The following is a 24,995-nucleotide window of genomic DNA, read 5'->3' on the forward strand; positions in this document are numbered from 1 at the left end:
TGTGTCATGTATATGAATGTTGTGTTTATTGCGATGATTTGGGATATACTAAAACAATATTATTTTATAAATCTATGTCTTTCTCATATATGCTGCATGTAGTAAATTATGGGGGTGTGGGGACAGTATTGGGCATATGTCGTCGGTCTAGTCGCCTCATGGTGTGTTGTCATGACTACTGACTTCATTTCTTAATGATTTCAGCAAAGTTTACATAAAAGTCAAGTATGACAAATTAATACCTTAAGCTTGGATTTGGTCTTATTTCAGGCTACCAAGTTGAATGCCAAGGTCACAATGATGTGTATAGGTCAACCACAGGGGCCAAGGGTCCTTCATTTTTTACAGATTTTTTCTAGATTTATAACTGGCAAACTGGCATGACTGACCAAAAAAATCGTTAACTGTGCTAAACAAAAATTTAGATTCGTCAGTTAAAGACAGAATAAACATGAATGAAAAGTTAACTGGTGTGAAGAACTAGAAGCAGACATACAAGTTGAGGCACACAAAAAAAAAAAGGGTTTACACACATGCATGACATTGAAAATCCATTGTCTATTTGAACTACAAATTAGTAATTTACACAATTTAGCCAAAATCATAATGCTACATGATTATTTGTCTTTTTAAGGCTATTTAATTAATACTTATAAAACATTCATTTTAATAATTATATACATTTATTTAATTCAAATAAAAATAACTTTCATTCTGCATTGAATTTTTTTTGAAAATAATGTAATGTAAAATAAAGTATAATGGATAATTATTCTGAGCTTAACTTTCACATATAAACAGGAATAAATTCAAGATAAATTTTAAACTTAGTTCATTAAGGAATAAATGAACATACAACTATATTAAATCCATATTTATACTACATTTATTTCAGGGTTAAACTTTAAGAATAAAACTGCATTAAACTGGGGATAAACTTTAAACATGAAATTTATTAAGGAATAAATGAAAATAATGTCACTTAAACTCCAAGAATAAGATGCATTTCTAAATATGTTAAACTTCAAGAATAAAACTGCATTAAACTCGGGATAAACTTTAAATTTGAAATTTATTAAGGAATAAATGAAAATAACGTCATTTAATCTCCAAGAATAAGATGCATTTATGAATATGTTAAACTTCAAGAATAAAACTGGGTTAAACTCGAGGTAAATTTTAAACTTCAAATTTAACAAAGATTAATAGAAAATCATTTTCTTTAAACTCGAACTTTCATGCAGTGTTGTATCCCAAACTGGGTGTGGTGAACTCAATGGTCTATTTGGGATGAGGAGGTAGCGTAAGGACGGTTTCTGCACTTGATCATCACGGAACGAAGCCGCCCAGCATACGACCAGTCACGGAACGAAGGGCGCCCAGCATACGCCCAGTCACGGAACGAAGGCGCCCAGCATACGACCAGTCACGGAACGAAGGCGCCCAGCATACGACCAGTTACGGAACGAAGGCGCCCAGCATACGACCAGTCACAAACACTTCACTTTGTTGAGGATTTCAATTCATCGCAAAAGCTGAAGTCCTATCGAGTCGGTAGTTCCGGAGTTGAGGGTGACACCGCCAAAACAAAGAGCAGATAGGCTAAAAGCCTGGATAATTATGCCAATGGTTCAACAATAGAGAGTAGTAGATCAGTTATGGGTATAGAAATGTAAACAGACGACCCCCCCCTCCCTCCCACACACACTTATAATGAAGGGGGCTTACATTTGTACATTGAACATTAGCCGCCTCTTACAAATGCTGCCGTGGGATAGAGCAGATTTATTCTATAAAGTAAAATATCATTATCATATATAAATTGTTATAATAGATAAGTAGGGTATACAATATGGTGGTAATAGACATGTCTTTCTACAGCAATGGATATATTTAAGTGATCACTGGTACATATCTAAAAATAAATATTCAAATAAAGATGACGTAACACAGATAAAGGTAACGTTATCTAACGGACATGTTGAAGATGTTGTAGCGAGGTGGGCGGAACACGACGGATCACTGAGAAATGGGGCTCCTAGTTCTTTTTGTCGTTTTGACGATTTCACAGGTAAGAAGTTATTATTCAAATAATGCAAAGATCTGACCGTGTGCTACATATAAGACGGTAAACCTACTTTATACTACAGATAGAGATAGATAGATATCGTTATTTCCTCCATTATCATGACGATTATTCAGGGGATAGTACGTTGTTTTGAGTGGCTATACTGGCGATTAGAACATGAAGTTTTGGTTTGCACTCGAGACCGATAGGTCGAGAGTTTAAACCCAAATTTCATGTTCTAGTCACCAGTATAGACAAGGGAAACAACGTACTATCCCCATTCTTAACAAATATACTAGGCTAATATGTTTAGAAATATTGTATTTCCTTGTACAAAAGTACGTAGTAAAATACTTTGTGACCTGAACTGGCGACGTGTCATTCTGCAGCGGACTGACCAATCGGAAAGAAGCTTTCAAAAGTCGGTCATTTGGCTCCGCCCATACTGACGAGCGCTCGATCTGTATGTTGACGAGACGGAATATTTGGAATGTTCGTAAAGGTACTGTCACCAAAGTTTATACGACACGTTTGGATTAATATTGACCAAATTCTTACATTTCCACGTCAGTATGCATACCAATCTGTGCTTACCGACAAAATCGGTGATTATTTGTATAGATTTGTAAAGAGTTTTGTGTAAATTCATACGACAAATGTGAAATGTTTTATTTGATTTCGGATCTAAATAGATGCCTTCACACAAATGGAACGAACGTTTCAGTAATAAATGGAGGTAAGTACAAGGAATGTGTACTTTTTACTTTTTAATTCATTCAACAAATACATTTCATCGGTCGTTTCTGTTCTGTTGCCTGCTAGCCTTATCAGCGGGATTTCGCTAAGAGGCGAGCTTGACGCCATATGTTGTTGCTGTTGTTGTCTGTAATTTCCCCCGCTACCTAATCGGGGCACCTCGATGTGGTCTTCTGTCGAGTAGTTTATATCGTTGGGGTACTTCCTGTCGTTCCTGTATATTTATATTCATGTCACATGGAGAAATCCCATTACCGTATCGCTAACCATCACCCGATATATAAATGCATATAAATGTGACACGATCACTAATTCTAGTGACTCGGTTGAGGAAAACTGGACGAAATTCAAAAACGGCTTAAATTCCATCATCGACGAGCGCATTCCATCCAAACTGACCTCCATGAAACCTAATCAGCTTCCATGGGTTGGCAGACCAGAACGCCGCCTCATAAAGAGGAAACATCGCCTCTACAACAAGGCTAGGAAAAGTGGAAAGGATCGTACAGAGTCCACAAAAGGGAAACCCAAAAAACTCTCCGAACCGCAGAATGGTCCCACTTAGAGCGTACACTGCAGGTAGGAATTTAGCAGAAAAACAACGAACCCTTCTGGCGATACATCAAGGCCAGAAGCAGGACAACATCGGAATTGCTCCACTGAAAGAGGGTAACAAACTACTCACCGACAGTACAGACAAGGCGGAGGCCCTAAATCGACAGTTTCGGTCGGTGTTCACAAAGGAGCCCCCCAGTCCGGATCTCCCACCTCTCACCACACCCAATTATCCCATCATGAGGAACCTCATTATAGATGAGAAGGGAGTTGAGAAGTTGATCCGCGAAATCAATGTCAGTAAGGCTAGCGGTCCAGGCAACCTTCCAAATCGTGTCCTTCAACTGTGCTAAATCAAACTTGTCCCGGCAATGACTCATAAATCCCAACAATCGATTCTGACCGGTGAACTCCCTGATTACTGTAGGACAACATTACCCCAATCTTTAAGAAAGGTAACCGCCATCAACCCAGCAACTACAGGCCAGTGTCACTCACGTGTGTGTGTGTGGAAAACTGGTTGAGCATATTATCTGCCGCCACCTCAGGAACCATCTCGAGGAATACAACATACTGACACATCTACAACATGGCTTTAGGTCAGGACACTCCTGTGAATCCCAGCTGCTGATTACCACCTATGACATCACCAGCATGTACCACAGGAAGCTACAAGTTGACACTGCCATCCTGGATTTCAGTAAGGCCTTCGACAAGGTTCCCCATTCAAACCTCCTGTACAAACTAAAGAATTTCGGTGTGAACCCCGACATCCTACAATGGATCAAGGCCTTTCTGACATCACGGACCCAACGAGTACTTGTAGACGGCAGCCATTCAACACGAGTGAAGGTAGATTCATGGGTTCCCCAGGGGACGGTCCTGGCACCTATACTCTTCCTCCGCCACATCAATGACTTGCCCGACTGCGTAACATCTACTGTACGTCTATTCGCTGATGATTGTCTGCTATACCGTCCAATTCGATGCCTACAAGACCACCTGGACTTCCAAAAAGACCTCAAGTCCTTGGAAGAATGGGCAACGAAATGGGGTATGTCTTTCAACGCGTCGAAATGGTATATTCTAAGAACATCAAGATCCAAGTCTCCTAGTGCCTACAACTACCAACTGTCGGGCCAATTACTCAAAGAAGTGGAAGAAAATCCATACTTGGGAGTGACCATTCACAACTCCATGAAGTGGGACTCTCATATCCCCGTAACACAACCAACAAGGCAAATTCCACTCTCGGATTCCTAAGACGAAACCTGCGACAGCGTCACTGAAACTGACCGCATACAAATCGTTGGTGAGATCCGTCCTGGAATACCGCTGCACGATATGGGACCCTTACCACCAAAACTACAAGATCGTGAAGGGGTTGTATCCCAAACTGGGTGTGGTGAACTCAATGGGCTATTTGGGATGTGGAGGTAGCGTAAGGACGGTTTCTGCACTTGATCATCCCGCCATACTTCCAACTAGTATTTGTTTAAGGCATACTGTATCATATTTTTCTACTGTTGCTTTGTTGACGGGTTGCCGAGTAAGTTGTATATTATTGGAAGGTTATATTTAAGAAGCATCCCTCTCATGTGTAGAAACCAACTGTGACTCGTTCCATCCTTTATTGCAGATTGACGTAGTGCTAGTACATGTTCCAGTGTGGTTTTCCTCCTATCAATACTTCCTAAGAGACTTAGTGAGTTTTTCTCTATTGTGGCAGTGATCGGGGTAGCCCCCAGCAGAATGTATGTACCGGCAACTGAGCATCGTAGGCGACGAAGTGTGTCTTGTCCATATGTCTCTAGTGCCATTGCGTCTTTCAAAGAGAGCTGTATAACCTCTAGTCCATATGTCATTCTAGGGCGGGTAAATGTACAGTACATTTGATACGAAATTTGGGGTTTCAATCCATTCCTTCCATGTAGCCTCGCACCCATCAGGGCATACACAGCTCTTCTTCCTATCTGTATACGGCCCTGGATGTCTATTGCGCGAGAATTGTGTTTCTGTATTCCAAGGTCGCATCAGTTTCCTCTATGTCTGCCGTGCCTTGTTTCCACATGTGGCTGGGTCTAGCTTTTGGGACATTATATAGGACAATGTTACTCTTACTTTCGTTGATACTAAATCTTTCCTTCTGTGTATGATAGTTGATACTATTCAAAGTTGTCTGCATTTCCACAGGGTTGTCGTGCAGTAAGGAGATATCGTCTGCAACTGTTGGGGCTCCGACGAATATGTTCCCTATGTTGGCTCCACGCCCGTTATCTCTAGTATGATTCAGGATGTCATTGCTGAAGGTTTTGTACATGAACGGAGAAAGTTTGGCTCCTTGCCTAATACCTTGATTCACCTTGAGCGTTGGGCCGAGTCGTCCCTCATAGTTTGCGGCGGAGTAGGATTCTGTTTGCATCTCTTTGACCAGGTCCCATAGTTCCTGTTGCACTCCTGCATGGTACAGTTTCCGCAATAGTCCATCATGCCAAACAACATAAAAAGCCTTGGCTGCATCAAGCGTGGTCAGTGCTAACGGTTTGTTGATATCAAAGGCCTCAATGATGCATTCTTCTACTAATAACGCAGCATTCAGGGGCGAGGTTTCTTCTGTGAATCCCGTCTGTAGTTGGTTTGTTTTGTTTTGGTTAGAAACGGGGCGTGGCTTCAGTGCGATGGGAGGAGCTTAACACGATTGAAGCAATACACTTTACTCCGCTTGTTCCAGTCTACTCAGCTGTAAATGAGTACGTAATTGGGCAGCACTAGAATTGTAGAATGCTAGCTGGTAGCGCCGCAATGGCAGCTCCGGCTGTATGCTCCCCAGGGAGTTGAGAAAGATATTGGCTTGTTGCAAAGGCCTTATAACCATGGATAATAATTTGTGAACCGCTTTGAGACGACCTAAGAACTAGGTTGTGATAAAGCGGTATATAAGAACCTCGAATTATTATTATTATTTAGCCATGTCAGTGTCCTCCAGATCAGAAAACTGTCTATAGTTCGATGTACCTAATATATTCAATGACATTGCGTCCTTGCTGTCCACACAATTTACTTGTAATTATATCATTTACGTACAGAAATGTCAATTTTATCATTTACATATAGAAATGTTAACTTTATCATTTACATATAGAAATGTTAACTTTATCATTTACATACACAAATGTTAACTTTATCAATTCTGCTAGTTTCCAAATATAAGACGGATATTTTACGCCTAGACCCCCTAGCGGAGGTAACGTCAAATTCTTTTGGATGCGTGAGTAGATGCAGAGTTCATTCCGTTCACTTAGCTCCGTCCTCCATTTTGTATCTTGGTGGCGGTAGATTACATTTGGTACGAAATTTCTCCAGCTTGTTTTTCTAAAAGGTCGCTAAAAAAAAATCCTTGAGGAGGCTGTTAAAGTTGTACTTTCCACGAATTCTTACAAAATCGGGAATGACGCCTGATACGACACTTTCTTCATCCATGACGTCACACATACGGGCATTCAGGAGCTTTTTCTATATACATTTTGAATCTCCTCTGTTCAGACGATTAAAAAAAATGCAATTTACATTTGTCCATATATGCAGGGCTGTCCAATAGACCTAATGTAGAAATTGTCACACACGAAGGTGAGTCATATCCGAATACTTGACATCTTCTTCTCACTACTCTAACACATGCGCGTCCATACCCATAGTTACATGCCAGGTACGTAACTTACTACTCTAACACATGCGCGTCCATACCCATAGTTACATGACATGTACGTAGCCTACTACTCTAACACGTGTACGTCCATACCCATAGTTACATACCATGCACGTGATTTACTACTCTAACACGTGTACGTCCATACCCATAGTAACATACCGTGTACGTAACTTACTACTCTAACACGTGTGTGTCCATACCCATAGTTACATGCCATGTACGTAACTTACTACTCTAACACGTGCGCGTCCCATACCCATAGTTCATGCCATGTACGTAACTTACTACTCTAACACGTGTGTGTCCATACCCATAGTTACATGCCATGTACGTAGCCTACTAGTGTAACACGTGTGCGTCCATACCCATAGTTACATGCCATGTACGTAGCCTACTACTGTAACACGTGTGCGTCCATACCCATAGTTACATGCCATGTACGTAACTTACTACTCTAACAAGTGTGTGTCGATACCCATAGTTACATACCAAGTACGTAGCCTACTACTCTAACACGTGTGTGTCCATACCCATAGTTACATACCATGTACGTAGCCTACTACTGTAACATGTGTGCGTCCATACCCATAGTTACATGCCATGTACGTAACTTACTACTCTAACAAGTGTGTGTCGATACCCATAGTTACATACCAAGTACGTAGCCTACTACTCTAACACGTGTGTGTCCATACCCATAGTTACATACCATGTACGTAGCCTACTACTGTAACACGTGTGCGTCCATACCCATAGTTACATACCATGTACGTAACTTACTACTCTAACAAGTGTGTGTCGATACCCATAGTTACATACCAAGTACGTAGCCTACTACTCTAACACGTGTGTGTCCATACCCATAGTTACATACCATGTACGTAGCCTACTACTGTAACACGTGTGCGTCCATACCCATAGTTACATACCATGTACGTAACTTACTACTCTAACAAGTGTGTGTCGATACCCATAGTTACATACCAAGTACGTAGCCTACTACTCTAACACGTGTGTGTCCATACCCATAGTTACATACCATGTACGTAGCCTACTACTGTAACACGTGTGCGTCCATACCCATAGTTACATACCATGTACGTAACTTACTACTCTAACAAGTGTGTGTCGATACCCATAGTTACATACCAAGTACGTAGCCTACTACTCTAACACGTGTGTGTCCATACCCATAGTTACATACCATGTACGTAGCCTACTACTGTAACACGTGTGCGTCCATACCCATAGTTACATACCATGTACGTAACTTACTACTCTAACAAGTGTGTGTCGATACCCATAGTTACATACCAAGTACGTAGCCTACTACTCTAACACGTGTGTGTCCATACCCATAGTTACATACCATGTACGTAGCCTACTACTGTAACACGTGTGCGTCCATACCCATAGTTACATACCATGTACGTAACTTACTACTCTAACAAGTGTGTGTCGATACCCATAGTTACATACCAAGTACGTAGCCTACTACTCTAACACGTGTGTGTCCATACCCATAGTTACATACCATGTACGTAGCCTACTACTGTAACACGTGTGCGTCCATACCCATAGTTACATACCATGTACGTAACTTACTACTCTAACAAGTGTGTGTCGATACCCATAGTTACATACCAAGTACGTAGCCTACTACTCTAACACGTGTGTGTCCATACCCATAGTTACATGCCATGTACGTAGCCTACTACTGTAACACGTGTGCGTCCATACCCATAGTTACATGCCATGTACGTAACTTACTACTCTAACAAGTGTGTGTCGATACCCATAGTTACATACCAAGTACGTAGCCTACTACTCTAACACGTGTGTGTCCATACCCATAGTTACATACCATGTACGTAGCCTACTACTGTAACATGTGTGCGTCCATACCCATAGTTACATACCATGTACGTAACTTACTACTCTAACAAGTGTGTGTCGATACCCATAGTTACATACCAAGTACGTAGCCTACTACTCTAACACGTGTGTGTCCATACCCATAGTTACATACCATGTACGTAGCCTACTACTGTAACATGTGTGCGTCCATACCCATAGTTACATACCATGTACGTAACTTACTACTCTAACAAGTGTGTGTCGATACCCATAGTTACATACCAAGTACGTAGCCTACTACTCTAACACGTGTGTGTCCATACCCATAGTTACATACCATGTACGTAGCCTACTACTGTAACATGTGTGCGTCCATACCCATAGTTACATACCATGTACGTAACTTACTACTCTAACAAGTGTGTGTCGATACCCATAGTTACATACCAAGTACGTAGCCTACTACTCTAACACGTGTGTGTCCATACCCATAGTTACATACCATGTACGTAGCCTACTACTGTAACATGTGTGCGTCCATACCCATAGTTACATACCATGTACGTAACTTACTACTCTAACAAGTGTGTGTCGATACCCATAGTTACATACCAAGTACGTAGCCTACTACTCTAACACGTGTGTGTCCATACCCATAGTTACATACCATGTACGTAGCCTACTACTGTAACATGTGTGCGTCCATACCCATAGTTACATACCATGTACGTAACTTACTACTCTAACAAGTGTGTGTCGATACCCATAGTTACATACCAAGTACGTAGCCTACTACTCTAACACGTGTGTGTCCATACCCATAGTTACATACCATGTACGTAGCCTACTACTGTAACACGTGTGCGTCCATACCCATAGTTACATACCATGTACGTAACTTACTACTCTAACAAGTGTGTGTCGATACCCATAGTTACATACCAAGTACGTAGCCTACTACTCTAACACGTGTGTGTCCATACCCATAGTTACATGCCATGTACGTAGCCTACTACTGTAACACGTGTGCGTCCATACCCATAGTTACATACCATGTACGTAACTTACTACTCTAACAAGTGTGTGTCGATACCCATAGTTACATACCAAGTACGTAGCCTACTACTCTAACACGTGTGTGTCCATACCCATAGTTACATACCATGTACGTAGCCTACTACTGTAACACGTGTGCGTCCATACCCATAGTTACATGCCATGTACGTAACTTACTACTCTAACAAGTGTGTGTCGATACCCATAGTTACATACCAAGTACGTAGCCTACTACTCTAACACGTGTGTGTCCATACCCATAGTTACATACCATGTACGTAGCCTACTACTGTAACACGTGTGCGTCCATACCCATAGTTACATGCCATGTACGTAACTTACTACTCTAACAAGTGTGTGTCGATACCCATAGTTACATACCAAGTACGTAGCCTACTACTCTAACACGTGTGTGTCCATACCCATAGTTACATACCATGTACGTAGCCTACTACTGTAACACGTGTGCGTCCATACCCATAGTTACATGCCATGTACGTAACTTACTACTCTAACAAGTGTGTGTCGATACCCATAGTTACATACCAAGTACGTAGCCTACTACTCTAACACGTGTGTGTCCATACCCATAGTTACATACCATGTACGTAGCCTACTACTGTAACACGTGTGCGTCCATACCCATAGTTACATACCATGTACGTAACTTACTACTCTAACAAGTGTGTGTCGATACCCATAGTTACATACCAAGTACGTAGCCTACTACTCTAACACGTGTGTGTCCATACCCATAGTTACATACCATGTACGTAGCCTACTACTGTAACACGTGTGTGTCCATACCCATAGTTACATACCATGTACGTAGCCTACTACTGTAACACGTGTGTGTCCATACCCATAGTTACATACCATGTACGTAGCCTACTACTCTAACACGTGTGTGTCCATACCCATAGTTACATGCCATGTACGTAGCCTACTACTGTAACACGTGTGCGTCCATACCCATAGTTACATACCATGTACGTAACTTACTACTCTAACAAGTGTGTGTCGATACCCATAGTTACATACCAAGTACGTAGCCTACTACTCTAACACGTGTGTGTCCATACCCATAGTTACATACCATGTACGTAGCCTACTACTGTAACACGTGTGCGTCCATACCCATAGTTACATACCATGTACGTAACTTACTACTCTAACAAGTGTGTGTCGATACCCATAGTTACATACCAAGTACGTAGCCTACTACTCTAACACGTGTGTGTCCATACCCATAGTTACATACCATGTACGTAGCCTACTACTGTAACACGTGTGCGTCCATACCCATAGTTACATACCATGTACGTAACTTACTACTCTAACAAGTGTGTGTCGATACCCATAGTTACATACCAAGTACGTAGCCTACTACTCTAACACGTGTGTGTCCATACCCATAGTTACATACCATGTACGTAGCCTACTACTGTAACACGTGTGTGTCCATACCCATAGTTACATACCATGTACGTAGCCTACTACTGTAACACGTGTGTGTCCATACCCATAGTTACATACCATGTACGTAGCCTACTACTGTAACACGTGTGTGTCCATACCCATAGTTACATACCATGTACGTAGCCTACTACTGTAACACGTGTGTGTCCATACCCATAGTTACATACCATGTACGTAGCCTACTACTGTAACACGTGTGTGTCCATACCCATAGTTACATACCATGTACGTAGCCTACTACTGTAACACGTGTGTGTCCATACCCATAGTTACATACCATGTACGTAGCCTACTACTGTAACACGTGTGTGTCCATACCCATAGTTACATACCATGTACGTAGCCTACTACTGTAACACGTGTGTGTCCATACCCATAGTTACATACCATGTACGTAGCCTACTACTGTAACACGTGTGTGTCCATACCCATAGTTACATACCATGTACGTAGCCTACTACTGTAACACGTGTGTGTCCATACCCATAGTTACATACCATGTACGTAGCCTACTACTGTAACACGTGTGTGTCCATACCCATAGTTACATACCATGTACGTAGCCTACTACTGTAACACGTGTGTGTCCATACCCATAGTTACATACCATGTACGTAGCCTACTACTGTAACACGTGTGTGTCCATACCCATAGTTACATACCATGTACGTAGCCTACTACTGTAACACGTGTGTGTCCATACCCATAGTTACATACCATGTACGTAACTTACTACTCTAACACGTGTGTGTCCATACCCATAGTTACATACCATGTACGTAGCCTACTACTGTAACACGTGTGCGTCCATACCCATAGTTACATACCATGTACGTAGCCTACTACTGTAACACGTGTGTGTCCATACCCATAGTTACATGCCATGTACGTAACTTACTACTCTAACACGTGTGTGTCCATACCCATTGTTACATACCATGTACGTAACTTACTACTCTAACACGTGTGCGTCCATACCCATAGTTACATACCATGTACGTAGCCTACTACTGTAACACGTATGCGTCCATACCCATAGTTACAAGCCATGTACGTAACTTACTACTCTAACACGTGTGTGTCCATACCCATTGTTACAGCCATGTACGTAACTTACTACTCTAACAGGTGTGCGTCCATACCCATAGTTACATGCCATGCACGTAGCCTACTACTGTAACACGTGTGCGTCCATACCCATAGTTACATACCATGTACGTAGCCTACTACTGTAACACGTGTGCGTCCATACCCATAGTTACATGCCATGTACGTAACTTACTACTCTAACACGTGTGTGTCCATACCCATTGTTACAGCCATGTACGTAACTTACTACTCTAACAGGTGTGCGTCCATACCCATAGTTACATGCCATGCACGTAGCCTACTACTGTAACACGTATGCGTCCATACCCATAGTTACATACCATGTACGTAGCCTACTACTGTAACACGTGTGTGTCCATACCCATAGTTACATGCCATGTACGTAACTTACTACTCTAACACGTGTGTGTCCATACCCATTGTTACAGCCATGTACGTAACTTACTACTCTAACACGTGTGTGTCCATACCCATTGTTACAGCCATGTACGTAACTTACTACTCTAACACGTGTGTGTCCATACCCATTGTTACAGCCATGTACGTAACTTACTACTCTAACACGTGTGTGTCCATACCCATTGTTACAGCCATGTACGTAACTTACTACTCTAACACGTGTGTGTCCATACCCATTGTTACAGCCATGTACGTAACTTACTACTCTAACACGTGTGTGTCCATACCCATTGTTACAGCCATGTACGTAACTTACTACTCTAACAGGTGTGCGTCCATACCCATAGTTACATGCCATGCACGTAGCCTACTACTGTAACACGTGTGCGTCCATACCAATAGTTACAGCCATGTACGTAGCTTACTACTGTAACAGGTGTGCGTACATACCCATAGTTACATACCATGTACGTAACTTACTACTGTAACACGTGTGTGTCCATACCCATAGTTACATGCCATGCACGTAGCCTATTACCGTAACACGTGTGTGTCCATACCCATAGTTACATGCCATGCACGTAGCCTATTACTGTAACACGTGTGCGTCCATACCAATAGTTACAGCCATGTACGTAGCTTACTACTGTAACAGGTGTGCGTACATACCCATAGTTACATACCATGTACGTAACTTACTACTGTAACACGTGTGTGTCCATACCCATAGTTACATGCCATGCACGTAGCCTATTACCGTAACACGTGTGTGTCCATACCCATAGTTACATGCCATGCACGTAGCCTATTACTGTAACACGTGTGCGTCCATACCCATAGTTACAGCCATGTACGTAGCTTACAACTGTAACAGGTGTGCGTACATACCCATAGTTACATACCATGTACGTAACTTACTACTGTAACACGTGTGTGTCCATACCCATAGTTACATGCCATGCACGTAGCCTATTACCGTAACACGTGTGTGTCCATACCCATAGTTACATGCCATGCACGTAGCCTATGACTGTAACACGTGTACGTCCATACCCATAGTTACATATCATGTACGTGGCCTACTACTCTAACACGTGTGCGTCCATACCCATAGTTACATACCATGTACGTAGCTTACTTTTCCATTTTTCAGAAATTGTAATATTGTTAAAATCTAAAAGGACCATTGTTGTATAGCTGGGAACCGTTACAGGAACTACAACGAGTGGTGTTTGTGTTTAAAGGGAGACAATCCGTGTATGGAATTGATATTTGTTTCATTTCTGACAATTCATTTTCAAGTTTCCTTGCAGACAAATACAATTCAATAATATTTCATTCCGTTTAGATTTTTTTGTCGTTTCGTTCTTAAAAATGACGTTTGATTACCAATTTGGTTATGAACGTTACTTTGCTTTTCAACAAATACTCCACTTTGATTAAAAACAGAACTTCTGATGTGGAAGTAATTTAATTTTCACAAATTGACAATAGAAATCTAATATTGGATCGAATGTATATCAGTTGATGTTACAGATTAAAAGACCCATTCGCCTGAACCTGTTCGCAATGAAGGGCTGATACAGTCCAGAGCTAAACACTAACATTGTGTCAATCGAAATGTATTGGCTATTCGTCAAAAAACTTTAAAAAAAAAAACACCTCTTGCAAATAAAAATGTATTCAATTCTAGATGAGTCTGGCAGCGAGAATCCCACGAAGGTTTCCAGACACAAACATCCTCTCCAGCCCATTGGAGGACAGAGGAGCCGTACACAAGCTGCTCAACCATGTGAAGGATATGCAGAAATCCATGTTTGAAACTAACAAAACCATGATTATGTTTCGACAGAAACTGTCTGACCTCCAGATCCAACACGCTCAGCTATTAAAAAGCAGTATGATCTTTATCGTATTATAACGAAATTTGAAATTTGAAATATATTTAATATTGATAATAATCTAGGATATAGAATCACGTTTCGATATCTGTGCGTGGTTGATGTTTGAAAGAAAAAACTCGCTATCACTCATGAATATTCAAGTAAGAACTATGCCGATGTTCAAATGTATTGTAAAGTGTGGATTTTTTTTTTTTTTTTTTTTTTTTAAACATCAGAAGTTTTATCTAGAATAATCCTAATACATATACTTCACACCATCTCAGAGTAGTTTAATGAAGTATATAAATGTGTTATATAGCAACGTCTCACATTGCATTTCACACTGTTACACTATCAGCGGGTTAAATTTATCATCAAATCCATAATTATAATTATCTTGGAACTATTTAGATTTTAATAAAAACCGGACACATGATGATTTTATGTAGGAACAATGTAAATAGACACTAAGACACTAAGATTTACACAGAACATACTGATTTGTCTCGTTATCGTCAAACGTATTCTCCAGTAAGATAAGTGTAAGGCATCAATACTACCATGATCGCTTTAAATCATAAATGAAAAATGAACTAATTAGTAATTACACAATAAAATTTCCTGATTTCTTTCCAAAGTATGACGTCCCTGCAATAATCATAAAGGTGGGTATTCTGGGAAAAAACGCTAAAATTAAAAACAAATAAGTCGAAATAAAATAAAGATTTATAAAAGGATGCAATACAATTAAAGACAACAAATCAAGTTTTCGTTGCAATGGCAACAATAATCTCTTTTGAGCAGTAGCATAATAGTTCATAATATACACACTTATTATCAATAGATTAATGAGTTTTACGCACATGCCCCGCTGTGTCAATAGTAGAAGAGACAGTCTGTATGTCCAGCGTTTGGTGTCCTAGCATCACCGACTATTCCTAGAAGAAGAATACGAAGTGTTTGGTGCCGTGTAGTTCACTGTGGCCTGCTGCACCTTTTACCAATGTTAAAATGTGCAGTCAGCGGTGTTCGTGTGTGTTACCAATGTTAAAATGTGCAGTCAGCGGTGTTCGTGTGTGTTACCAATGTTAAAATGTGCAGTCAGCGGTGTTCGTGTGTGATATGTTCCTCTTAAAACTTTGACAAACCATACATTAAACAAAAGTTACTCATGATAAAGTACTACAACAAACAATTATGTACCTATGCAATGTGCGTACTTCACACATGCACATTTCAACCTGTGATCAAACAGGCTATGAATGTGGCCTACAAATGTACTTCAAGGTAGGTACGAGCGCAACAAAGCAATTAAAACCGTGAAAAAGAAATACATACAACTTTTCTTAAAATCAGTATCTGGACTATTATTGACGAGGTGTGTTTACTCTTGATTTGTGCACTATTGTTTTTACAGGATCAACAGTGGCCACAGCGTTTTACGTCAGTCTGAGGCAGGATATCCACCCTCCGGAAGTCAATCGTCCAATCCTGTTTAACCAGCTGATACTCAACACAGCTAGGAACTACGACACTAATGATGGCGTGTTTACTGCTAATGTGCCCGGACTTTACTCATTCTCATGGAGCCTCGCAACCTACTACGGACACTACATCTTCGCGGCGCTAATGCATGTAGGTACATTTATCGTATATAGGAATTTACCAAAGCTATTCGCAACGTTCTTATTCTTCAGTTGTATTTGATGTATTTTCAGTTTCCTTTAAGTAACTTTTCCTCAAAGATTTCCTCATAAAAAACCATCAATGGAATAACACAAGATTACTGTGATTATTTTCCGTTTCCGTGCCGTTCATTCATCAGAGGTAAATAACTTTTATTAGAAGAAGCCTTTTCCTTTTGAACCTTTTTTATTTTAACAGCAAACTGACATCACTGCAATTTATTTTTGGAAACAAGAATGATTTCTTTGGAATTAGAAAACGGAAATTGATTCCGTCCATTTTCGAATAAATGTTGATAGGCGCCTTGATGCAAGGTGAAATTTATCGAGATTGAGTAAAATATATGTTTTATATATGTACGTATCGAAGGATATCAAATACATTGTATTACGTTGTACGTGTATGTTTTATATATGTACGTATCGAAGGATATCTAATACATTGTATAACGTTGTACGTGTATGTTTTATATATGTACGTATCAAAGGATATCTAATACATTATATTACGTTGTACGTGTATGTTTTATATATGTACATATCAAAGGATATCTAATACATTGCATTACGTTGTACGTGTATGTTTTTTACATGTACGAATCAAAGGATATCTAATACATTGTATAACGTTGTACGTGTATGTTTGATCTATGTACATATCAAAGGATATCTAATACATCGATTACGTTGTACGTGTATGTTTGATATATGTACATATCAAAGGATATCTAATAATTGTACTACGTTTTACGTGCATGTTTTATATATGTACATATCAAAGGATATCTAATACATTGTACTACGTTGTACGTGTATGTTTGATATATGTACATATCAAAGGATATCTAATACATTGTATTACGTTGTACGTGTATGTTTTATATATGTACATATCAAAGGATATCTAATACATTGTATTACGTTGTACATGTATGTTTGATATATGTACGTATCAAAGGATATCTAATACATCGATTACGTTGTACGTGTATGTTTTATATATGTACGTATCAAAGGATATATAATACATTGTATTACGTTGTACGTGTATGTTTGATCTATGTACATATCAAAGGATATCTAATACATTGTATTACGTTGTACGTGTATGTTTGATATATGTACATATCAAAGGATATCTAATACATTGTATTACGTTGTACGTGTATGTTTGATATATGTACATATCAAAGGATATCTAATACATTGTATTACGTTGTACGTGTATGTTTGATATATGTACATATCAAAGGATATCTAATACATTGTATTACGTTGTACGTGTATGTTTTATATATGTACATATCAAAGGATATCTAATACATTGTATTACGTTGTACGTGTATGTTTTATATATGTACATATCAAAGGATATCTAATACATTGTATTACGTTGTACGTGTATGTTTTATATATGTACATATCAAAGGATATCTAATACATTGTATTACGTTGTACGTGTATGTTTTATATATGTACATATCAAAGGATATCTAATACATTGTATTACGTTGTACGTGTATGTTTTATATATGTACATATCAAAGGATATCTAATACATTGTATTACGTTGTACGTGTATGTTTTATATATGTACATATCAAAGGATATCTAATACATTGTATTACGTTGTACGTGTATGTTTTATATATGTACATATCAAAGGATATCTAATACATTGTATTACGTTGTACGTGTATGTTTTATATATGTACATATCAAAGGATATCTAATACATTGTATTACGTTGTACGTGTATGTTTTATATATGTACATATCAAAGGATATCTAATACATTGTATTACGTTGTACGTGTATGTTTTATATATGTACATATCAAAGGATATCTAATACATTGTATTACGTTGTACGTGTATGTTTTATATATGTACATATCAAAGGATATCTAATACATTGTATTACGTTGTACGTGTATGTTTTATATATGTACATATCAAAGGATATCTAATACATTGTATTACGTTGTACGTGTATGTTTTATATATGTACATATCAAAGGATATCTAATACATTGTATTACGTTGTACGTGTATGTTTTATATATGTACATATCAAAGGATATCTAATACATTGTATTACGTTGTACGTGTATGTTTTATATATGTACATATCAAAGGATATCTAATACATTGTATTACGTTGTACGTGTATGTTTTATATATGTACATATCAAAGGATATCTAATACATTGTATTACGTTGTACGTGTATGTTTTATATATGTACATATCAAAGGATATCTAATACATTGTATTACGTTGTACGTGTATGTTTTATATATGTACATATCAAAGGATATCTAATACATTGTATTACGTTGTACGTGTATGTTTTATATATGTACATATCAAAGGATATCTAATACATTGTATTACGTTGTACGTGTATGTTTTATATATGTACATATCAAAGGATATCTAATACATTGTATTACGTTGTACGTGTATGTTTTATATATGTACATATCAAAGGATATCTAATACATTGTATTACGTTGTACGTGTATGTTTTATATATGTACATATCAAAGGATATCTAATACATTGTATTACGTTGTACGTGTATGTTTTATATATGTACATATCAAAGGATATCTAATACATTGTATTACGTTGTACGTGTATGTTTTATATATGTACATATCAAAGGATATCTAATACATTGTATTACGTTGTACGTGTATGTTTTATATATGTACATATCAAAGGATATCTAATACATTGTATTACGTTGTACGTGTATGTTTTATATATGTACATATCAAAGGATATCTAATACATTGTATTACGTTGTACGTGTATGTATCTAATACATTCTATTACGTTGTACGTGTATGTTTGATATATGTACATATCAAATGATATCTAATACATTGTATTACGTTGTACGTGTATGTTTTATATATATACGTATCAAAGGATATCTAATACATTGTATTACGTTGTAGGTGTATGTTTGATATATGTACGAATCAAAGGATATCTAATACTTTGTACTACGCTCTACGTGTATGTTTGATATATGTACGTATCAAAGGATATCTAAACAATTGTATTACGTTGTACTTGCATGTTTTATATATGTACATAGCAAAGGATATCTAATACATTGTATTACGTTGTACGTGTCTGTTTGATATATGTACATATCAAAGGATATCTAATACATTGTATTACGTTATACGTGTATGTATCTAATACATTCTATTACGTTGTACGTGTATGTTTGATATATGTACATATCAAATGATATCTAATACATTGTATTACGTTGTACATGTATGTTTTATATATGTACATATCAAAGTATATCTAATACATTGTATTACGTTGTACGCGTATGTTTTATATATGTACATATCAAAGGATATCTAAACAATTGTATTACGTTGTACTTGGATGTTTTATATATGTACATAGCAAAGGATATCTAATACATTGTATTGCGTTGTACGTGTCTGTTTGATATATGTACATATCAAAGGATATCTAATACATTGTATTACGTTGTACGTGTAAGTTTTATATATGTACGTATCAAAGGACATCTAATACATTGTATTACGTTGTACGTGTAGGTTTTATATATGTACATATCAAAGGATATCTAATACATTGTATAACGTTGTACGTGTATGTATCAACTACATTGTATTACGTTGTACGTGTATGTTGGATATATGTACATATCAAAGGATATCTAATGCATTGTATTACGTTGTACGTGTATGTTTTTTACATGTACGAATCAAAGGATATCTAAACAATTGTACGTGTATGTTTTATATATGTACATATCAAAGGATATCTAATTCATTGTATTGCGTGGTACGTGTATGCTTGATATATGTACATATCAAAGGATATCAAATAAATTTTATTACGTGGTACGTGTATGTTTTATATATGTACATATCAAAGGATATCAAATACATTGTATTACGTTGTACGTGTAAGTTTTATATATGTACGTATCAAAGGACATCTAATCCATTGTATTACGTTGTACGTGTATGTTTTTTACATGTACGAATCAAAGGATATCTAAACAATTGTACGTGTATGTTTTATATATGTACATATCAAAGGATATCAAATACATTGTATTACGTTGTACGTGTAAGTTTTATATATGTACGTATCAAAAGATATCTAATACATTGCATTACCTTGTACGTGTATGTTTTATTAATGTACATATCAAAAGATATCTAATACATTGCATTACGTTGTAGGTGTATGTTTTTTACATGTACGAATCAAAGGATATCTAAACAATTGTACGTGTATGTTTTATATATGTACATATCAAAGGATATCAAATAAATTTTATTACGTGGTACGTGTATGTTTTATATATGTACGTATCAAAGGATATCTCTATATACGTATCAAAGGATATCTAATACATTGTATTACGTTGATACGTATCAAAGGATATCTAATACATTGTATTACGTTGTAGGTGTATGTTTGATATATGTACGAATCAAAGGATATCGAATACATTGTACTACGTTGTACGTGTATGTTTGATATATGTACATATCAAAGGATATCTAATACATTATATTACGTTGTACGTGTATGTTTGATATATATACGTATCAAAGGATATATAATACATTGTATTACGTTATACGTGTATGTTTGATATATGTACATATCAAATGATATCTAATACATTGTATTAGGTTGTAAGTGTATGTATCAAATACTTTGTATTACGTTGTGCGTGTACGTTTTATATATGTACATATCAAAGGATATCAAATAAATTTTATTACGTGGTACGTGTATGTTTTATATATGTACATATCAAAGGATATCAAATACATTGTATTACGTTGTACGTGTAAGCTTTATATATGTACGTATCAAAGGACATCTAATACATTGTATTACGTTGTACGTGGAAGTTTTATATATGTACGTATCAAAGGACATCTAATACATTGTATTACGTTGTACGTGTAGGTTTTATATATGTACATATCAAAGGATATCAAATACATTGTATTACGTTATACGTGTATATATCTAATACATTGTATAACGTTGCACATGTATGAATCTAATACATTGTATTACGTGGTACGTGTATGTTTTATATATGTACGTATCAAAAGATATCTAATACATTGCATTACGTTGTAGGTGTATGTTTTTTACATGTACGAATCAAAGGATATCTAAACAATTGTATTACGTTGTACGTGTATGTTGTATATATGTACATATCAAAGGATATCTAATACATTGCATTACGTTGTACGTTTATGTATCTAATACATTGTATAACGTTGTACGTTTTTGTATGTTGGATATATGTACATATCAAAGGATATCTAATACATTATATTACGTTGTACGTGTATGTTTGATATATGTACATATCAAATGATATCTAATACATTGTATTACGTTGTACGCGTATGTTTTATATATGTACGGATCAAAGGATATCTAATACATTGTATTACGTTGTACGTGTATGTTTGATATATGTACATATCAAATGATATCTAATACATTGTATTACGTTGTAAGTGTATGTATCAAATACTTTGTATTACGTTGTACGTGTACGTTTTATATATGTACATATCAAAGGATATCTAATACATTGTATTACGTGGTACGTGTATGTTTTATATATGTACATATCAAAGGATATCTATACATTGTATTACGTTGTACGTGTATGTTTTATATATGTACATATCAAAGGATATCAAATACATTGTATTACGTTATACGTGTATATATCTAATACATTGTATAACGTTGCACATGTATGAATCTAATACATTGTATTACGTGGTACGTGTATGTTTTATATATGTACGTATCAAAGGATATCTAATACATTGCATTACGTTGTACGTGTATGTATCTAATACATTGTATAACGTTGTACGTTTTTGTTTGATATATGTACATATCAAAGGATATCTAATACATTGTATTGCGTTGTACGTGTATGTTTTATATATTTACGTATTAAAGGATATCTAATACATTGTATTACGTGGTACGTGTATGTTTTATATATGTACATATCATAGGATATCAAATACATTGTATTACGTTGTACGTGTATATATCTAAAACATTGTATAACGTTGTACGTGTATGTTTTATGTATGTACATAGCAAAGGATATCTAATACATTATATTACGTTGTACGTGTATGTATCTAAAACATTGTATTAAGTTGTACTTGTATGTATCTAATACATTGTATTACGTGGTAGGTGTATGTATCCAATACATTGTATTAAGTTGTACTTGTATGTATCAAATACAATGTATAACATTTTACTTGTATGTATCTAATACATTGTATAACGTTGTACGTGTATGTTTTATATATGTCCGTATCGAAGGATATCTAATACATTTCATTACGTTGTACGTGTATGTATCTAATACATTGTATAATGTTGTACGTTTTTGTTTGATATATGTACATATCAAAGGATATCTAACACATTGTATTGCGTTGTACGTGTATGTTTTATATATTTACGTATTAAAGGATATCTAATACATTGTATTACATGGTACGTGTATGTTTTATATATGTACATATCAAAGCATATCTAATACATTGTATTACGTTGTACATGTATGTTTGATATATGTACGTATCAAAGGATATCTAATACATTGCATTACGTTGTACGTGTATGTATCAACTACATTGTATTACGTTGTACGTGTATGTTTTATATACCTATCAAAGGATATCTAATAAATTGTATTACGTTGTACGTGTATGTTTTATATATGTACATATCAAAGTATATCTAATACATTGTATTACGTTGTACATGTATGTTTGATATATGTACGTATCAAAGGATATCTAATACATTGCATTACGTTGTACGTGTATGTATCAACTACATTGTATTACGTTGTACGTGTATGTTTTATATACCTATCAAAGGATATCTAATAAATTGTATTACGTTGTACGTGTATGTTTTATATATGTACATATCAAAGGATATCAAATACATTGTATTACGTTGTACGTGTATATATCTAAAACATTGTATAACGTTGTACGTGTATGAATCTAATACATTGTATTACGTTGCAGGTGTATGTTTTATATATGTACATAGCAAAGGATATCTAATACATTATATTACGTTGTACGTGTATGTATCTAAAACATTGTATTAAGTTGTACTTGTATGTATCTAATACATTGTATTACGTGGTACGTGTATGTATCCAATACATTGTATTAAGTTGTACTTGTATGTATCAAATACAATGTATAACATTGTACTTGTATGTATCTAATACATTGTATAACGTTGTACGTGTATGTTTTATATATGTCCGTATCGAAGGATATCTAATACATTATATTACGTTGTACTTGTTTGCGCAGGGGAATATCGAGTCGGGACGTACCTTCACAGGTGATGCTAAGGATATCAGCATGGCGACCGGTACCGCTATACTGAACCTGGTGGTGGGAGACACAGTGAGGGTTGTAGTCGGCCAAAGTTCAAACGGAGCAGTAATAATGGCCTCGATGAGCTCCTTCTCCGGGTTCTTTATTTCTGCAAATGAGTGATTGTCGATTTACTCTTCTTCAAACTTGTCAATTGTAACTTATAATTATAAATTAACTGTAATATTGTATATGTAAAAAGATTCAGCGAAGTTTTGTTTTTTCAGGAAAACAACAATTCATCTGTTTTCTATTTGTATTTCCAGAATTATGTAAAGGGAGATTACTCTAACGTTCAAAGCTTTCTTATCTTCATTAATGACATTATCGTGCCAATGTGTTCTAGTCAACCTGAACTTAGGTAAGAAATGCTTCATAAAAGCGGACGCGTAGATGTCAAGGGGACAACTATTTCATAAAACTGTAATAGAAAATTAATCTTGATTTTTTTTAGAAACCAATGAAATATTGTTTGGTTAACCAGGGCTGCAAAGAAAACAAGATAAACCATCGTTTGTTTGAAAAAACCTAATATACCAACCAAGAAAAAAATATTGCTTGTTTGAACAACACCTAATAAACCAACCAAGATAATCTATCGTTTGTTTGAACAAAACCTAATATACCAACCAAGATAAAACCATCGTTTGTTTGAACAAAACCTAATATACCAACCAAGAAAAAACATTGCTTGTTTGAACAAAACCTAATATACCAACAAAGATAATCTATCGTTTATTTGAAAAACACCTAATATACCAACCAAGTAAATCAATCGTTTGTTTGAACAACACCTAATATACAAACCAAGAAAAACATGGTTTGTTTGAAAAACACCTAATAAACCAACAAAGAAAATCTATCGCTTGTTTGAACAACACCTAATAAACCAACAACAGTTTTTACAAGAACAGGTACATTTAAACATTAAACAATAACCG

The 24,995-nt window shown here is 36.5% G+C and overlaps 1 protein-coding gene across 1 annotated transcript; it reads left to right on the forward strand.

Moving 5' to 3' along the window:
• The first annotated feature begins 1,966 nt into the window (after positions 1-1,966).
• LOC110461061 (adiponectin-like) lies at positions 1,967-24,343 on the forward strand. Its single transcript, XM_021514341.1, has 4 exons — positions 1,967-2,071; positions 14,683-14,887; positions 16,290-16,507; positions 23,989-24,343. Exons 1-4 carry the CDS (start codon positions 2,030-2,032, stop codon positions 24,175-24,177), a joined length of 654 nt encoding a protein of 217 aa, XP_021370016.1. The 5' UTR covers positions 1,967-2,029; the 3' UTR covers positions 24,178-24,343.
• The last annotated feature ends 652 nt before the right edge of the window (positions 24,344-24,995 follow it).

Source organism: Mizuhopecten yessoensis, unplaced genomic scaffold (genome assembly GCF_002113885.1).
Source record: "Mizuhopecten yessoensis strain PY_sf001 unplaced genomic scaffold, ASM211388v2 scaffold10555, whole genome shotgun sequence".
Taxonomy (NCBI): domain Eukaryota; kingdom Metazoa; phylum Mollusca; class Bivalvia; order Pectinida; family Pectinidae; genus Mizuhopecten; species Mizuhopecten yessoensis.